Below are 19,679 nucleotides of genomic sequence, written 5' to 3'. Positions count from 1 at the left end.
GTCATCTATTTGTTTACAGACATTTTTCTTTTCAGTTTCCCCACTGCAACCGTCCTTTTTATTCTATATGCATTTGTCTTCATGTGGTTTAGTTTATGTGCTGGACAAACACCATAGCCACATTCTCCATGCATACTCACAAGACACTTTACATTATATAAGTTTATATAAGTTTCTTAGTTTCAGACAAGTCAAATACAGCTTCCATTCCTAAAGAGTATTTTAATTAAGCTCCTACATTCAGCCACACCTGTATTCATCCTTTAGGCTGTTAATAAGAGGCTATAATTATTTCTGAGCCTTTCTAATGAGATAACATCTTTTTTGTGGATCCTTATTTAGTACAGTTATTAGGTGTAATGATGTTTAGCCATAATTTTCCTCAGGGTTTCCTCTCAGGTGAGAATTTACTGATCAATTGTGACTTTATAAGTTACAAGTATGAATTGTTAGTTGTTGCTCTCACAAACTAGACAGAATTATGTCAAGATTACTATGATTAAGATGCTAAAATGAAATTATTTGAATCCGAAAAAGCAAGAAAGGCGCTCTGACACCAGTTTTCTTCGTAACCTCTTTAATATCAAATATCAAAACTGAGTTTACACTGTATACATTTTTTATGTGCACGGATTAATAATAAATACAGACAAGAAAATTCCAGAGCGCAAGACTCTCGCAACACTCCTTCGACTTACCTCTGCTTCACCATAAGCTCATCTTGTCTGCTTGACACACGTGTGTGGGGCCTGAGGGGAAAGGCAAGCAAAGCTTTCAGTTTTACTAGAATAAGATATGAGTTAGACTTTTAAACTTTTCTAACCAGAAGTAAAAGCAAATGGCTGCCAGCAGAAAAGAAATATGTAAAACCTTGCATTTTTTTAAATATCGTTCCTTTTTGTGGACATGGAGTGTCCTTTTACTTGGTCCTGCATTACCACTTTGAGGTACTTGTAATTTATCTGAGTATTCTACAATCGTGCTACTAGTTAGGGTTTTTTTTATAAACTATTGTAAATTAAATATGTTGAAAATGAAGTAAGAATTAATCAAAGAAAATCTAAACTATGATATTAAAAATGAAAATGTAGCACTGTCATACTGAGCATTTATTCCCTGCTGGGTTAAAATACAACAACAGACACATTTTCATTGCATCACAACGTTCAATAAATAGTCTACAGGGAAAAGCAAATTCAGTGTATTCTTGTATATATAGCCTATACATATTTGCATATAGTCTGTAAGCACATGAGCTATAAAAAGCTATAAAAGCTTCATAAGAAAATATGCTAAGGCTGTGCAAATATTCCCTCTTTTGTAGGTCTTATGCTACCAAAACAATAAAATGAAAATATTCAGACTGCCAGAACAATTACCCACACTTTCATATATAAAGCATTATTCTGCGCTTCCTGTGTTTCTGGACAGTTTTGGAATTTTAACTCTTTCTTTAGGCAATTTCTGAGAGAAAAAAATACCTGACTGTTTCACTGTTTTGTGAAGCTGAGCAGCTTCCAGGCATGCAGTGAGTGAACAGTTAAGAAAAGGAGAACGAAAGAAAGAGTATCTGCCAGGCTACAGAGGAAAACATGATTCTCCGGCAGCAAATTTTGGGCAACTGGACAATCCTTGCTTACACTGTATCGTGATACTTGCTGATACTTGCTGATAACAAGTGGTTCCTTGGTTAGCTGTACTGATAACAATCCAGGGCAGGTAGCTAAATAGCAGTAATGCAAGATAAAAAAGCTTTAGCTAGCTTGCAGCACACTCTTACCAATACAATAAAAAAAAAACTGCACATTTAATACAAAACACCTTTTTAAGGGCTGTCTATCAGCTTGTATTGTTCTTTTTCTGCCTCCTACTGGGCAAGTATAAAATTAGGCTAATTAAAAAATTTGCAAGGTGCATTTTAAAAAGAATGTTATATTGGATTTTTTTTAATAACCCACTGTGTTAGGCCTGCAATTAGTGTCTTGATTTATCAGTTAATTGATGCATGTATTAGTGTATTAGGTGATGTATTACTTGATTCTGCAATCCTTTATACAATGCTGCTTATAAATTTGTGATTTAATTAAATGTACATATTCTGCCATGCCAACAAAGTTTTAGTGCGGTTTTAAGGCTGCTTCGTATTGCCTATTCTGTGTCTTGCTTTCTTTCTTTTTTTCTTTCCAGTTTTGTTGGGTTTTACTGTAGGTGTTAGTGAGTGACAGTGAATGAGAGGGAAGCAGAATGACAGAGACGCAGACATCACTACTTGAGGCCAGTGTGAGCATTCAGGCTGTATTGCACATCTAATAATCCCACGAGGCAGAGGGCCTGTGGGTCTCCCTTTGAACCATAGTCCATTCAACAGAAGAACACCGAAACATCTCCCCACCCCTTTGCGGTCACCAGCATTTCATTTGCAATCTAAATCTAAAACACAGGGTGCTCGAGAGTCACATCAAAGGGCTTTTTGATAGCTAGGATAGAGCAAAGACTTGAAATAAAATGGCTAATTACGAGTGTTGATTAGTGGGCCATGTAAGCTACAGACTAATTGGATTGCACAATGGAGTAGTGCTTTTGTTTTCTGTGCATCTTAATGAAGTCTTTTTTTTACCCCTTTACAAAGGCTGAAATGTAGAAGCAATTTTTGTGTTTCCAAAGATAAAAATGACGGCTTAAACAAACGTGCATATCATTCAAACAGTCATATAAAGAGACTTCATCTCATAGGTTGTGGATAATTTGATCAGAACTGGGTTATCCCACATAATTATTAACACCATATGTGAAAGCTTTGTTGTGTTAAAAGAACCATCAGAAGTTCCATTAAGGCTAAGTAGCCCATGTCTTTTCAGTGGAGCTGAGTTTTACTTAGTCATGTCATGTTCGGCTTCATCTGGTCAGAGATTGATTAGCAAAACATGAATGAGTTATAAACATAGTTCTATTAATATTTTATCTTTCAAATACATTATACCAAGTAATCTTTAAAATGTTTATTGTTTAATTTTTTATTGTATAAATATTAATAGAAAAAAGATCTGGAATAGAAATTTGGCATTAGAAGACCAGACTATTTTACTAATTTCTAGACTTTTTTTCTTCTTTTAACTGCTTCAGCAGATGAGATAAACCAGTAAACATGTGTTTTTGTTTTGTTTTTAACTGTCTTAAAGTTCACACTGTATAAACCATAAAGTAAGATGGGTGGGAGAGCTGATCTGAGTTGGTACAGGGAGAAATCTGCATAAAAGTCAAGCTATCTGAAGATGAAGATGGAATTATATGAATGAAAGGACCACAATAACCTCCAAGTGATCTGCATTTAAAATGAGACAAAGGAAATAAAGGAGCTCTGAATTAAAACTAATGTGTCTCACGTCTGCTTATCCATGCAGACTTGGCCAGCCAATGCTTCAGTTTACTGCAATGTATCCAGCCAGCCAGACATCCATTTTCTTCCACTTGTCCAATTCAGGGTTGCAGGAAGCTAGAGACTATTACAGCTGTCATGGGGCAGAATGTAATATAATCAAAAAGCATAACAAGTAAGCTAGTGCTTACCATACTCAGCACTGTAATTACCAAAAGACGGTACAAAATATGAATCTGAATTACAGTGTGTAGCCTACCCAGTGTGTATTTCACCACAGGCCAAAGCTAGAGTGTTAAAATATGGACACCCTTGAAAAGTATAATTCCAAATCCAAAGGCCGGTGCTCTGGAGGAATGCCCGCAGTGGAGGTCCTATTTTGTTATCTCCTCGGATAGGCTATCCTATCATGTGAAGCTCACACAAGCAGCCATCTGATTGAATCACTTGTTACCTAGGAGATCTGAAGGACTGACTGAGACCTTGATAACGTGTAACTACACCATTCATATTTTTCATTAACCAGTTTTTGCAACAGAACAAAACAACAAATACACGAGTTATTCTTGTTTTTTATTTTTATTTGATTTTCTTCATTTCGGAGGGGGTGCATTTACATCCTGAAGACTTGTTTTGTTTTGTTTTAATGAGGATAATATTTGCGATTCTACCATGTATTAAAAACTGTTGCACGGGAATGGTGAAACGCATTTGCACCCTCATAACAAAAGAGGGAAAACGGATGGGAGGGGGTCGGTGACAGGCTCCAGCGGGGGGGAGATTTCTGTGCAGGTGTCCTTGTATTTTCTGACACCTCGGAGACAGGACTCGACCGTAAGTAGCCTAAGACTGTTGAGGAAGAATCAAAGCTGATAACATAATAAATGTTTGATCTGCCATGAAATCCGAAAAGAGCAGCAACGGAAAGATATGCTCGTCTGGATGAGAGACCCCCGCTGGGTGAAGACACGCAGCGTATGTTAGCTGAGCCGTGAAAGCTCGCTGCCATTGACTGGAGCTCAGGCTGAAATGGGAGCAAAGCGATGAAGACCGATCGCAGGGGAGTGAGCATCCTCGAGCAAAATATCGCATCACTGATCATTTCACGTTATTAGACATCAATTCCAGATTAGCAGAACGCGATATTTGCCACTACCCGGACAATTCGCCGTCGATGCAAAGGGTTTGAACGGTGGCATTTATCTCTTTTTTTCCCTTCTGTTTTTCATTCTGCAGATGTGCGCTGCAAGAGGAATATGGCCTGTTCGATGGGTGAAATGTTGAGGGATTAATCACTGATCATGATGAAAAGCAAATCAGTGCTGACCATTTCCAGCTACTCGTGGATGAGTCTTCTGGACTATTTTCACATGTTATGGATGATATGTCACGTTAGATGAAATGTATTTCAGGACAGTGTGCACCTGAAAATCACTGACTAAGACTACCAGCTACAGCAGCTTATTGTTCTCACTCCCTAAAAAGCAAAGCACCCCACAGCTGCTTTTCTCTCCTGTTTAGGATGGGACTAACCTGACTTTATGTTAACACTCTGCTGGGCGTCACATGAACAATGTCAAGTTCTCAGCAGCCTAATGTGGGCACAAATGTCACTGATGTTCCTGGGCAGCTTGGTTTCACCAGCTCCAATCAGGACCCGGTCTGGTCCTCCATTGTTAACAGTGTGGTGAAGATGGTGCTCATATCTCTGATTGTCTGCGTGTCTTTGTTTGGGAATGTGATTGTTCTGCTGGTGTTCCAAAGGAAGCCTCAGCTCCTTCATGTGGCCAACCGCTTTGTCCTCAACCTCCTCCTGGCAGACCTACTTCAGACTATATTAGTCATGCCCTTTGCTATTGCAGCTACCATGCCAAGTGTGTGGCCTCTGGATGCTCGGCTGTGCCAGGCCCTGGTGGTGCTCATGCACTTATTTGCATTTGCAGGGGTTAACACCATTATAGTTGTGTCTGTGGATCGCTACCTGGCAATTATTCACCCTCTTTCTTATCCCACTCGCATGACCCCTCACTTGGGCACCAACCTGATCATCTGCACCTGGGTGCTCAGTTTCCTGCAGAGCACACCTCCTCTCTATGGCTGGGGGACCATAGACTTTGACCAACATCACAATATCTGCTCAGTGGTGTGGTCTTCTAGTCTGTCCTACTCTGCTGTGGTGTCTACCTTTTCTTTCTGGCTTCCTGTGCTCATCATGCTCGGATGTTACTGGATGGTTTTCAGGGCAGCCCGGAGGCAGAACGCTCTTGTACACCCCATACAGACACAGTCCTACTCTCAGCCCTGCCCGCAGGACTTCCAGGCACCTAGCAGCCCACAGCAGCGATGCCAGCCCCAGCAGCCCAGTTCACCTGAGGGACCTTACTCAGCCAGAAGATACCCAGTTCGAGTTAGACACAGGCGTTTTCACTACCACTGCAAGGCAGCCCGTGTGGTTTTTGTGATCATGGCTTCATACATCTTCAGCATGGGTCCTTACACCATTCTGAATACTATATCTATGTGCACCAGAGCAGCTATACCCTCATGGTTATCCTCCCTTGCCCTTGTACTCTTCTTTTTACAGTGCTGCCTACATCCTTATATTTATGGCTACATGCACCGTAGTGTAAGAAAAGAATTTCTGGCTTTACTCTGTGGGTTGTTCTGCAAGCAGGGCCGTCCCAACCAGAGCTCTGCTGTGGAAAGCTGCTTCACTACGACTGAGGGACGCTCCACCGCTCACCCTCACCTGCCCAGCTTGGCTGCTCGAATCGTCCCCCTGCGGACATGGGAAGAGTGCACAACATCGTCCTCTCCCACTTTTGAGAGGAAGTCGAGAGACAGTCGTAAGGAGACCACCTCTACCAGTATCAGCTCTGAGAAGGAACTTACAGTCAACAGCAAACAAAGCACATAAACTGCCATGCATCAGACAGACCATAGTTGCTCTTACTTTAGGACGCTGTCATGCAGCATGTTCATAGTTCTCAGCAGGTCACTGGAATTACAAACATTTATCACCAACATATGATATTTTACCACTTTGTTAAAATCTCTGTTAAGTTATTGCTACTGGGAAAAACCTAGGCACAGTAGTTATTGTGTTAACGTGTAAAAGAACAAATTGTAGGAAAGAGTTATTGTGTTTCATATGTAAATGCATTTTTAAGCGTTACCACATGTGCCACATAAAGACTGTGTGCAGCTGTTAAAGTTTGTGCTATCCATCATTCTTGCAAACATAATAATGCATGCGAGAGTGAACTCACTACTGTTATTTAAAATGGGCATTTAAATCAGTCTAAATTCAAATTATTCTCAATCTGCACGTGTAAAATAGGAAGTTGCTCTTATGTTCGGACCACTCTAATTATCAGATGTCTCTGATGGCATGTAAATCTGCTGTATCCGCACAATTGTCTCCTTTAAACTTTTTGTGTCCTGCTGGAGGTGTAGGATGGCGGACCTTGTCTGCAAGCAAATTTTGCTTGTAATTTTCCAACTCAGGGTATTGCTTGTAGGAAAAGGAGTAAGGAATAGATCCCACCTTGAACCTCGGGTGGGAGAACATGTGTTAAAGTCCCTATCACAGTAACTGCTCTTAGTCTCAAAGCGCCTTTTGAAAAAACAATTAGAAAAGTGATTTATTGTGCCTGTCAGTGAGAGCTTACAAGTGTTGGTGATTCCCTTTCTCTCATGGGATGGCCACACATTCACGTTTGTCTTAGTCCTTTGTTTCTTTTATCTACAGCGTAACTGATGTGGAAATTTTCCTTTTATTTCATACCACTTTATATTTGGACTCGGTGTTTGATGCCTTTCAAATGTTGGCGTGGGGAAGGGGGCGAGTATTTTTGTGTGATAAAAACATGCATGTTGCAAGATCTTTAACATATTTCTTGAGCACTTGTAGACTTGTGATGATACCTCATGATAAAGTATTTCTAAACGAAAAGAAACTGTGTGCCTAAAGCCACGGATGCTTGCCACGACTCCTCTCAGAGAAAGGTAATTCATTAAGTTAGAAGTTTGCTACGGTCCATCACCATATTATGTGCATTTATTTAAGTGTCTAGTGCCAAGTTTCTAGGTACCTTCTCAGAAAGTGAAAAAAAAAAAAAGATTTGGCACAATGTGCTCCTGGTGTATTCTTATCACTAGACTGTCGTAGTTTCTGAGATCTGTAATGTACTTCACCTTGAACTATTTAACAGGTTACTGAGGAAATTCAAACTACAGTATTAAAAGTTGACAATCAAACTTGGGTAACGAGTTTGTTAGAGGCTCTGTAAAGGACTGTGTGTTTAAGTATACTAAAATATAAGATAAAATGTTTAATAGCCTTTGAAAAGTGCATATTTTTGTGATTTCTATTGTGCTTTTGTAATATTTTGGTTTTCATTATTTAACATCAAACATTGTCTGTTGTTCAATAAAAGTACATTATATGTAATGCGTACAAAAGCATGACTTTACATAAAGCATACCAAAAAATGCTTGAGTATCAGGCTGGCTTTAGCTTTGAGAAGGATCTTAAAAAGCATATTGAGCTATTTGCATTCCTTCCTGGATCTCTTTATAATCTGCTGACTTTTGAGTGGGTTAATAACAGAATTTAAGACTAAATCTACAAACCTTGTTGGACTTTAGAAGTGTTCAATTTTTAAACCCTTACTTAAGTACATGTTGCTTCACAATTTGAGGTTATATGTTTTGCACAACATTTTGTTTTAAAATAAGAAATTTATGATTTGATTTTTTTAAATATATATATATATATAACATATTCAATCACTATCTGTGACTGAGGAGCTAGGGCAGGGCTAAGAGTAGCACATTGCACTGCATCAATAATTATCTCTTTTACAGCGTTTCCCCCAAGCACATTATTTTGCCTTTTGATTTTGCTCCAGCCAAGAAAAACTAATCAGCTGAACAATAAATATTACTAGACTTATATCAATACACAAATAGTAAGAAACACTGTTTGTGGTAGGAATTGTTTTATGTGTTCTAAAGGCTAAAAGACAAAAGCGTGACCTTGGTTTGGAATTCACTGCGTTTATTTGTAAAATGTTATCACCTTGGGTGATGGTGCCACACTGCTTGAAGCAAAAAGCAGCAGTGTTTTTATATAGTTAACAGTTCAGCAAACCACCTATTAAAATCTAAAGAGGTACATCTCGAAAGTGCATAATGCACCTGACCAGTAAATTCATGGACTACTTTATGATTAACTAGGTGACCATGTCTACTGTTGAGAAACAAATCGGGTGCCTAATATGCAACACACTGCAGCACATAGCTCTATGATACAGATGTGCGTCGTAACCAAGAGTACCCTCTGATTTATACAAACTCAAACTTCAAGAAAATGGACATGTATCATAGCACTGTGAGTGTTTTATATAATTTCTAAACTACAATACAGGCTGATATTTTTACTTTTAAAACAAACCAGAGAAAAGAAAGAAAAGAAAAATATAACTCCCAACGAAGGTTCCATAATGGTGACAATCTTTAAGTTGCATTCTCTCCCTCACTCTCTATACAGTATATGTACACACATTTTTTTAAATCATTAAAGTACAGGTAAAGAAAAAAAGAAAGAATTTTAGCCGTAAGGGAATAGAACAGCAAAATACATAACATTTTACCTTCCTTAGAAAATTAAAGTAAAAACATTCCCACACACACATTGCTCACTATGACAGCTAGATCATTGGAACCCAGGCTGATTTTCAAGGCGCCATTCAAATTATTACAAGTCAACAGTAAATGCGAAATTATATATATTTTTAAAAAGAAAATAGCAACAGAGGTTTAAAGCACAAAAAGAGGACGGGCTCTGCTCATCGGGGGGGTTTTCTATGATAAGTGATGGTTTTTCAGTTCAGGTCAAATCAGACCTCAGGCCTTTGTCACAAAACCAGCATCAGGGAGGCCAGTGCTGTCGCATCTAGGAGTTAGTCCTTTCACAGAGTTCTTCAGCCATACAGTCAGTCCACTTTGACCACGCTGTAGATCTTATTTACAAACCAGAAGCAGGCGAAGAAGCCAATTGTACCTGAGAATAAAAGATGGGTTAGAATGAACAAAGTGTTATACAGAGGTCATCTGTAGACAATGATGCAATTGTAATAGTAACTTAAATATAATAAATAATAAATAGTTACCCGCCTCTATAACTACAATTCTTGCATCATTCATCATGAATAAAACACAAAGTCAGTGAAAGACAACAATATTTTAGAGCACAGATGCAAAAATGCATACAAGACAGCCAGTTGGTGTCACTGTCCAACAAATTTCATCCACTAAAAGGTAGAAAATAAGAGATTTTCAGTATTGGGTCTGCAATTTCCAATGCAAAACCAGCATCAGTGCTTAATTTTGTCAACGAAAGAGCATATTTGCATGAGCTCTGAAATGCTGATAAGGCAGACTGGTAAAAATCCCACATCAACTGGGTATAAAAGTCCTATCTGACTACTCAATGAGGGCCACGCAGTCCAATCCCGAATTAAGCAGAGATCAAAGTTGGGATGAGGTGAAAGCCAGACAAGAAAATAAAAAGTTTTAAAAGGGGATATAGTAGGGATTAGCATTATTTGGATCAAAACTGGAAGCAAGGAGGGAAACTTTTTTTCCCCTTGAATCCTTGGATTACTTCTTGGTGATAATCTTGACATCTTATCCCCTTGGGACTTACAGCTCTGCCTTAAAACATTGTCAAACAGTGTTGCAGTGACAAGCAAAGCTGCAGTCTAACTTTTATCTGACCGACTGACAGTATAACACCAGAAAAGTATGTCATCACTCGACACGTGGCGAGCCGGATATCTTTAGGCAGCCAATAGACTAGGCGTGTATTTCCTGGTTATCTAGTATTTAATATGTTCCTCTTTCTACACACACTCTTACTTTGATTTCAGTTAAAGCGCAAGAAAATTTGATGACATCAAAGAGAGTTACTACTATATCAACATACGTCAATCTTTATGTGAAGTCTTAAAAATGTTCTATTTATCATAGCGGTGTGATCATGGGTTCGGTACATAAACTGTGTAAACCCTAAATAGAACTAGACAAGCCCAGAGTAGAGAAAACTATATTAACAAAGAAGGTCAGTGAGTGTGGACAAATGTATCACAATCCATGACAATGTATGAATGTGGTTTTGATCTGCATAACAAAAGAACAAAAATAAAAGAAACTCCCTGAGAAAAGTCGGCTCCATCTTGTCAAACTGGAAAACCATAGAGAGAAAAACTGACCCAAATAAATCTGCAAAACTAGATCTGACCAAGAGGGACTCCTCCTAAAGTCTCTGATTTTCATTACACTTCAGAGAGACTAAAAATAAAATTATTCTGATTGGGCCATTGCAAATAACTGTTATTTAACAGGATTTGACACAGTGCTTCTCTACAGCCAGTAACGATATAAGGAAAGAAGCCGACACTCAATATATGACAAGTAAACAAAAGTTGCACAGTAGAGGGAACAGCTGCCTGTAATAAATATTATATGAACAGGATGTTGAATCCTCCTTTTACAGCAAACTGTAATCTCCGACCCAGAGAACAAACATTGAACTTCGCATGTATAAACGACACACCTCTTCTCACCAAAGATGTGCGATAAGCTCTCAGAGCTTTTTTTATTCGTCAGAAATAAAGATCAGATAAGCTTTTTTTTTTTTTTAAGAAAAAGGATGTTCAGTGCAATTAACATATGTGCAGCAGTCTCTAAACTCTCTGTAATTAAGTCCTGACTACAAGCTGCAGTGTGATAAGATTTTGTATTGAGGTTACTGAGACTTAAATTCGTCCAAGATTTTTTGTCGATGCACCCATAGAATTATAAAATCCCATGTCGTCTTGCTGAGTTATCCTCTTCACAAATTCATGTGTCCACACTGTCCCACCCGGGAAGATGACAACAATATCCTATCAGCCTTTTACAGCCAGTAGTAGTTTTTCCTTACAATTTGAATATGACAAAGGTCTGTATTTCTGCAAGTTAAGCTAAAGCATTTTAACAGGGTGCAAGTGCCTTAATTAACTAGGCACCCAAAATAAGCCACTGACATAGAGGAATCTAATGAACCAAGTAAAGACATTGTGTTCATTTTTCAAGTCTCAGTTAAACATTGTAAACACAACTGTTTTCCCCTTCAGTGGCCACAGTATTGGAGCATTATGCTAGCCCTTTATTTTAAAATCATTTATATGCCAAGGTAACTAGATACTAACAGTAGCTCCTAAAAGAGCTCATTTTCAAAAAGTAAAGACCTCACCTGTGAAGAGGAAGAAGATCAGGACCATAATCATCGTGTATCCAAAGTAGAGTATAGTACTGGCCATTCCAATTATTTGCAGCTTTGAGAAGAAGTAGTGTACAGCATAGATAAACAGATAGACTGCTGTAAAGCCGCTGGTCAGGAAGGATCGCCACCACCAGTGGTAGTCCTTAACACATAGGACAAAGAATGACTTGTTAGAATTCAGTAATTGACACGTCAACTAAAATCAGAACCTGGGGGATACACAAAATTCAGGAACCTCAGCACAAAGGTGGAAGTAGCACAGCAGAATTGTTGCCTCAGAGCAGGTGATGAGCAGAATGATGAAAACCAGGAACAGGAATCCAAACATGTAGTACATCTGATGAGACCTGAAACAAACAACATATTAATGGATATATGGAAAATTGTGGCACAAAAGCAAAATCTGGAGAGAGAATTCCTGTTTTTGTACCAAATGCTGTTGAGAATGAAGAAAAGCTGAATGAAGATGCAGCCAAAGGGGAGAATGCCACCCATCACTATACCAGGGATGGGTTTGGTGAAGAAGGACTGCTCAGGTATTTGACGGGGGATTTGGTTTGTTCGCACTGGTTGCTCAATTGCCTGCACAGAAGCAAATCGACACATTTAGTTAACAATCAGTTTTAACTGAGGCAAAAGAATAATTAAGCAGGTTAACTCACTGGTTTCTTGAATCCAAAGTAGGCACCAACAAAGGTGAGGGGTACAGAGATTCCAAACCACAGGGCCAAAATGGCAACCAGAGTACCAAAGGGGATTGCAGCTGAGGAGCCCTCCCCCCATAGGATCAGATTCATCAAGAAGAAGTCTGCAAATACAATTCTAGGGAGGAGAGGTGGACAAAGATACACATGAGAGGAATAATAGCAGTTCACAAGGTAAATAAAAGGAGAGTAACCGCAACACTCAAGGACAGAGCTGAAGTGCAACTGAGACTAATGAGTAGCAGATAAACAAATAAGAGTAAACATACCCTGGGCACAAGAGTGCAGTTAGCAATACGTTTGTCTTCCACTTTTCACCTCCGAAAGCTGAAAAAAAAAAAAAAAAAGAAAAAAAAGAAAAAAAAAAGAATGAGAATTTCATGGTAAGAATCACAGAGTTTTTTTATCCTGTATATATGGACTCTAACGATTGAAAGTCATCACCAGACTCTTACTTTTGTAAAGACGTGCTGACACATAACCAGCAGGTGTACCCAGGAGAACCCAGAGTACCACTGCACAAGTCATGAGAGCCCCTCTGTTGGCCGGTGACAGGAAACCCAGACAGGCGAGGACTACAGTAAACAAACATTCATCAGTGGAGTCATCCAGACATAGCATCACGATTGTAATTGAAATGCAAAAGTATCAGAAAACTTCACTTCTATCAGCTGCCCCATTACTTTAGACTCTACAATCCAACTTTGGCTTGACAGAGTCTTTGTTATGATTATTATTGATGGATGCTTAAAGGTAAATATATGTTGATGGGGTCTTTGTTAAGGATATTTAGGGGGAAATGTAAAATAGTCCTTACAGAGAGTAATGAAAGTCATGATGAAGATCTGCGTTCCCTGTCCAAGGAAAACAGACAGCAACATCCCTTTCCTAGGGGGACGGAAAACATCCCCGTGCACCTGCTTCCAACCAGATTCCTCCTGTGCATCCTCCTGGGAAGGTCAATAAGCAGATATACAATTAATTAGGTATTTGATACTTCATTTAAACAAACTTAAACGATAAAAAGCTTAAGGTTTACCAACTACTAAATACTAAAAAAAAAAAAATTTTAAAAAAAAAGTGAAAGAGGTAAAGATTAAGAAGGTTTTTACCAAAAGCTTTAAAATGAGGTGTAGAAAAAAAAAACGCAGTAAATTCTAAATTATTTGCCTATTTCTTTAAACCTGCATTTTATAGAAGTTTTAACGTACAGTTCCCACACCACATTTTATATTTTGGTCGAATGTTTCTGCAATTACACACACCCAGCACCCTAAATGTTTTGTTTGAAACGGATCTCGACAAGCTTACATATAGAGTAGATTTTTCCTTGGTCGATGGAACCTTTATCAAGTCTCCCTGTGAAATGTAACAAAATATTTATAATTCTGGATTTATCTTATTAGACTGAGTGGTATCTTACATTTCAGAATTAATTATTAGCCATATAACTTTGATGAAGATGATTTGTAGGCACCGTGTTACTACTAGCCATAAGATTTCAGAGTCTAATGCTCGTCACTTAAATGTTTCAGATAAAATGTAAATATTTCATTATGAACTAAGGCACTAGAACCACAACCATTAAGTAACCTTATAAATGCCAATAAAATAGTGGAGTAGAATATACACAACAGCGCACAGACAGCAAGACAGAAACAAAGCTGCTCCTTAGAGCAGGATGTTGCCTTAGAAAGACAAAGTTTTCATTGATATTGCTACAGTTTCATTCTCACTTAATATAGTTTACTTTTTACTTTAAAACAAGAACTGATTATAGTTAAATTACCTATTAAAATAACATCTGGTCTCTTTGAGGTTAATACTAACAACTGCAGCTCACATATATGCTGCTCCAATAAAACAGAGACTTTAGTGTCTTTACCTGGTCCACCTGGTTGTATCTGGCAATGTCCTTGTGCAGAGTTCTCAGCATGATCATGGCAACCATTCCAGACAGGAACAGCACAATGACCAAGGAGTTCATGATGCTGGAAAAACAACAAGATATACTCCACGTTAGCAAACAGGCATCACAAGCAGGAGAGTTTGAGAGAAATATTTTTGGGTAAACAATGTAAAACACATCTTCAGACCTAAACCACTGGATGTTGGTGTGAGGCATGGAGACCAGGATGTAGTCCCACCTAGATGCCCATTTGATAGTATTGTCTTGCTGTTGGGGGAAAATTTAATCACAAACAATTTTAGTTTTCTTTTTTTCACTCATAGTTGCAAAGAAAACTGTATATATTAGTTACATGTAATCAGTATTAAAGTTAGAAGGCCTACCTCAAATTTCACAGAGTAGCTGTAAATAATTGACACATCAGCATTAAAGTCTGCAGGGACCTCCATTGGGTTGCCTCCATCACAACTTAGGGGGTCCGCATCTGCATGTTTGATACTGTTGTGTACAAAACACAAAATAGCGTCATGTCAGATTAATACTGAATGGCATTCATGACAGTGTGGTTGGTTTTGTTGTCATTCAGCTGCAACATCAAGGTAGACTAGCTCAAAATTCCGTGCTATCACATCTACTACAAACGCAGCATTACCTCTTTGGCTCCAGAGTTGCAGCAACCAGTCGAGCTCCTGTCCATCCCTCTTGATCGCCGCTGTGGTACTTGATCTTGATGTCCACATGATTGAAGACGTAAAATGTGTTCTTCTTGTTGAACTCAGACTGAAATAAATAGGATTATAAATATGATTATGATCATAACTGCAAATGAATCAAAAATTATTATTTTTTTATTAATGTTAAATATAAATGTAATTTTTTTAATTAACAATTACAAAGAAGAACGCACGGAGTGATCCGCGGTAACTCGCTAACGGAGATTTGCCGCATTAATGTCATTTTAACGAGATTAACGCTGACAGCACTAATTTACACACATACACACTCCAATGGACGCAAGCAACTTAGGGTTCAGTATCTTGCCTAAGGATACTTTGACATGTAAACTGGTGCCAAATAATAATACCTGACCTAATACTCATAGGATGTCATTCTTTCTCTCTGTTACAAGTCCTGCTAATCAAACAGAGCTGGTTAGTCTTCTTTTGTGGAAGGAGGTGTATAAAGGTCATGACAACTTCTCTGATAAGTGCTGAGTGAAAAAAAGTATTTTCTTACTCAAATAGTCAGTCAACCAGAACAGCATCTTTACACACCACTGAGTCCCAATGTACTGTCCAATCTTGTTTTGTTTTTTTTATCATAGTTTGTCAACTGCTTTTTTTTTTGTTTCCTGATTAAAAAAAACAATAACTAAATAAAAACTAATGCACAAGGACAAAAACTATGTTGAAATGTATTGACACAAAAACAAAATAGTAGTAGTAACTGCTCAACTGCTACAACTGCTCAATGTTTCTCATGAAAATGCAACAAAATGGCAACACTTAGGAGAAGAGTAGACATATGGACACATGTTGCATTCAATGTCAAGGAAAACAAGACATTTTGTAAACCATGTGGTGCAACTCACCAGTAAAAACACAAAATTTTAAACTTTATAATTTAATCTAAAATTGATTCATTTGACTTAGTCTACTATAATCTTATGATATTTAACCAACTAAAACTAGACTCAAACTAAAAGAATGATGAAAACGAAATAAGTTTTTAGTCAAAAGTCTGTGACTAAAACTAAATCAACACTTGCTGTCAAAATGAGCACCTTACCACCCATTCATGTTGCCAGTAAGTCTGAGTGAAGCTCAAATTAATGAAGTGGCTGATTGACAGAAAGCAAGATAGACTGGGTGTTGTGTGCGTTACATCATAATTGTTCGTTTTTAGCACTCGGTCACACCTTTGCTTACATTCCTTTACTGAATTATAACCATAATTTAAATTCCTTCTTCTTTTTGTCCAGTGATATGTTCTGTATCCACATCACAATCATTTAAAGCCAGAAACTCACATTGATCACACATGCATCCTTAGCCCTGCCATCTCCTGCAACAAGGCAGCCAATGGGGAAACCTGGATTGCAGTACTTCTGACCATCTTCCACATCATAGCACCAAGTAACTGGCATGTTGTCAATGATCCTGTTAAAAAAAAAGAAAGAAAGAAAATGGGGTTAACTTCAACCTTGATGCATACATTTTATTAACATTTTCATCCATTGTACAAACAAGTACCGCAAAACACAAAGCATACACAAAAAAGAAAGCGTGGTACTACTACTAACCAGTGGTGCTGATAGTTCAGCTGCATTCCCATTTTAAGAAAGTCCAGTTTAGCTATATCATCCTTGTTTCCTTGCTTGTAGGTTTTTGGAAGGCACACCCGCTCGCATGGAACATCTTTTTTAAATTTAAACTGGGGAGAAATAAAGAAGATCAGAGTCATGTTACATCAACAAGATATAGTAAACAAACAAGAGTTAATTCACACTGTTCCTGATAACACCCACCTTGTATGGTGAAGACTCAATTCGTTCACCAAACAGTACCTGTCCAAGGTTCTCAGAAGGCCTTAATTCTTTGGCATCTTTGCAAAAGTCAAACCTTTAACGAAGTTTCAGATTGTCACACACATAGAAAGGATCACAATGAGACAAAAAAGGCCAGTCAAATGCAATTAAGAGAAAAAAACATTAAATGCTACTTACACGTCATACTCATAAGGCAGAACTGATTCCACTGAGTCTAGGCGATTGACAAACAGCTGAATATCTGTCTGTTAAAAAAAGAAAGAAACACTTGTGGATTGGTAATTCTATAGCACCTTTCTACTGAATTTGAGCACTCAAAGCGCTTTCTATAACAAGTCTCATTCATCCAATCATACACATGCACCATACGCACTTAATCTATGCCTATGCCACACACACCAACTGATGCATCGGGGAGAACTCAGAGTCCAGTTTCTAGACCAAGGATACTCTGATATGCAGAGTAGAGGAGCTGGGGAATCCATAGCCACCCTTCTTTATCTTTAATTCCTTTTCTTTATTTAAATTTAACAAAGCTGCCTTACAAGCCAATTTGTGAGCAAAAAACAACCAAAGTCCTTGTTATGAGTGCTGAATAGTTAGGCAGTTAATACATGCATAGTTTTTAATAAATATGTACCAATTTGTGGTACATGACAAAGCATTTGTGGAAAAAAAAACTATCTTAATGTAATGTGTTGGACCAATACTGGGTGTCAGAACAGGTTAAAAGCCACTTATTATTGATTGTAAAAGAATCTGGACTCTACTGGAGGACATCAATCTTCTATAAAGTTTTTCCATTCAGTAATACCCGAAGCCCTGTAATCCCTATGGATAGTGGCACTGTTATTCCAACAAAACTACAAGTTGAAGGCGTTCAAACCGTGCATGTATGTACTGATTTACACTCACCCTTCCTTCTAACACACTAGTTGCCCGAAATTGCGCTTGTAAAATGCCTGTAAATGCATAACAGAGCCACCAGCCCCCTCTGACTAAGAGGGTCAAACGTTCAGGTACTTCCTGTAATTCAGGTGTATAACGGCTTTTATTTCATCGCAACTGGACATCGTCAGGTTATCATTCAGCAACTGAACCAGCCCTATTGTGCTAAGTCTCATGCTAGACTGGTGAAAACAGTAATTCCAGTCAGAAAGAATTTTATTTAGTTGGCACTAGCAGTCAGTGCCAATAAAAACAATTAACAATGCGCCAGAATATTTGCCTACGCTCCTGTTCCAGGCAATAGCCGAGGCCTAGGAGAGGGCTGTCCAACTAGCATGAGTAGGTAAGATTAGGAGACCGATACAGAAAACGCTAAATACCAATTCATCATCACATTTACTACGTTACATAACAATTTGAGTCGTAGGAATCAACCATACCTGGCAGTCTTCACCAGCTTTGGGTTCTTCATCACAAAAACTCACTGGGGCTAAACCCGGAAGATAGAAGGCCGAGAATGAACGGATATATAGGGCTAACAAACAAACAAGCGCAAAACTAAAATGTATCCGCATCCTCATTTTATTGCGGACACGCTTCTTCGAAGATTTTGTTTGCTACTTGGAGTTTCTTCTTCGAAAGAAACTTAACGGCTGCTAGCAACGATGGGCTATATGCTAGTTTCCTGGCTTGCAGAAACAGCAACTGAGCTGAACGGTCTGGAACAACCAGCACGGCGCTGACGTCCACCTCTGTCAAGCTATGCGGAAGTCACAAGACGTATACCGGATGTTAAAATATTTTACCCTCACAATAAATGTATATAATAATTAATCTGTTACCGCTAAAGGTTTAAAGAATTAATAACTGGTGTGTATATGCCAGCGGTATGTTTTAGGTTACTTTATTTTGAATAAAAACAAATTAAAAGTACAATTCCATACGTTAATGCGCTTTTTATGCTTTTAATTTAACAGGAGAAAATCGGAAGTCAATGACACCGTGGAATTAAGAATGACGTTGCTTATTGATAACTCACAGCAGTCCTCGTTTTCAATCAAGCATTCGTAAAAGTTGGAAAATGACATACTTATAATCCATAATGTAAGCTATAAGAGAAGCAACAGCAAGAGAAAATGCGTTTGAAACAATACCGAGAAAGCAAAGGTTCATTTTAAATGTAAAATATAAATAACTGCAAGCTAAACCAGAAAACCCGGAACGGGCACATGCATTCTACTATAATAGCATTGGTTTTATGAAAGCTTCGCTATTCAGTTCATAGCTGAACTGAAGAAACATTTGGATGAGAGGTGAAACATTTTAACAAACTTAAAACATTCCTCCTTTTTTAAGCTCTTAATGCTGTTCAAGTCCCCTATTAAAAAGGGCACTGTAACTGCAGCTTTATTGAACATAAACATTCTTTATAATTAGAAAACAATATGGAAGCATTTGCTTTTTAAACACATAAAATTTTAATGTTTCTGTCAAGCAAGCATCTATAAAAACATGAACATCTATTGTTACTCGTGGTTTTTCTTGCCAATCGGTTGCAGCAGATGGCTGCACCTCCCTGAGCTGGCTCTGCTGGTTCTACTGGCTCTGTTGGTTCTGCTGGTTCTGCTGGTTCTGCTTTCCTGCTGAAAGGGAATTCGTCCTTGTGATTGTTGAAATATGCTTGCTCATAGTGTGTTATTGGATTGTTGGGGTTTTCTCAAAAAATGTAGGATCTTAAGGAACCTTAAGTATAAAGCACCTTGAGGTGACTGTTCTTGCCAATTGGCACATTCCAAACAGGGATGAGTTAATATGGGACTGACTGAATTATCTGCAGTTTTGTAATTCAATTTGATTTAAAT

General features: G+C 38.2%; 2 protein-coding genes across 2 annotated transcripts; one reads left to right on the top strand and one right to left on the bottom strand.

Annotated features, from left to right (window-relative positions):
- Positions 1–4,166: 4,166 nt before the first annotated feature.
- gpr101 (G protein-coupled receptor 101) lies at positions 4,167–7,713 on the top strand. The gene has a single exon (XM_063486074.1). The coding sequence runs from the start codon at positions 4,950–4,952 to the stop codon at positions 6,291–6,293; it is 1,344 nt and encodes a 447-aa protein (XP_063342144.1). The 5' UTR covers positions 4,167–4,949; the 3' UTR covers positions 6,294–7,713.
- Positions 7,714–8,421: 708 nt separating this feature from the next.
- On the bottom strand, positions 8,422–18,572 carry tm9sf5 (transmembrane 9 superfamily protein member 5). The gene is made up of 17 exons (XM_063494991.1): positions 18,258–18,572; positions 17,047–17,114; positions 16,849–16,942; positions 16,624–16,754; positions 16,351–16,480; positions 14,974–15,101; positions 14,705–14,819; positions 14,509–14,588; positions 14,298–14,403; positions 13,230–13,362; positions 12,868–12,987; positions 12,682–12,739; positions 12,371–12,530; positions 12,139–12,290; positions 11,944–12,055; positions 11,679–11,850; positions 8,422–9,443 (listed from the first exon to the last, which is right to left on the bottom strand). Exons 1-17 carry the CDS (start codon positions 18,396–18,398, stop codon positions 9,376–9,378), a joined length of 1,968 nt encoding a protein of 655 aa, XP_063351061.1. The 5' UTR covers positions 18,399–18,572; the 3' UTR covers positions 8,422–9,375.
- Between the last annotated feature and the right edge of the window lie 1,107 nt (positions 18,573–19,679).

Source organism: Pelmatolapia mariae, linkage group LG2 (genome assembly GCF_036321145.2).
Source record: "Pelmatolapia mariae isolate MD_Pm_ZW linkage group LG2, Pm_UMD_F_2, whole genome shotgun sequence".
Classification (NCBI taxonomy): domain Eukaryota; kingdom Metazoa; phylum Chordata; class Actinopteri; order Cichliformes; family Cichlidae; genus Pelmatolapia; species Pelmatolapia mariae.
Note: the sequence above shows the minus strand (reverse complement) of the source record. Positions and strands in the feature narration are given on the sequence as shown.

What these genes read in the sequence shown, in the direction of transcription:
- tm9sf5 (XM_063494991.1), bottom strand. Translation starts at nt 18,398, where the DNA reads ATGAGGATGCGGATACATTTTAGTTTTGCGCTTGTTTGTTTGTTAGCC. An exon ending in CTGAACTATCAGCACCACTG is followed by an intron (nt 16,481 to 16,623) that starts GTTAGTAGTAGT and finishes TTTTTTTAACAG; the next exon opens with GATCATTGACAACATGCCAG. An exon ending in GATACAACCAGGTGGACCAG is followed by an intron (nt 13,363 to 14,297) that starts GTAAAGACACTA and finishes TGACCTTCCCAG; the next exon opens with GAGGATGCACAGGAGGAATC.
- gpr101 (XM_063486074.1), top strand. Translation starts at nt 4,950, where the DNA reads ATGTCAAGTTCTCAGCAGCCTAATGTGGGCACAAATGTCACTGATGTT.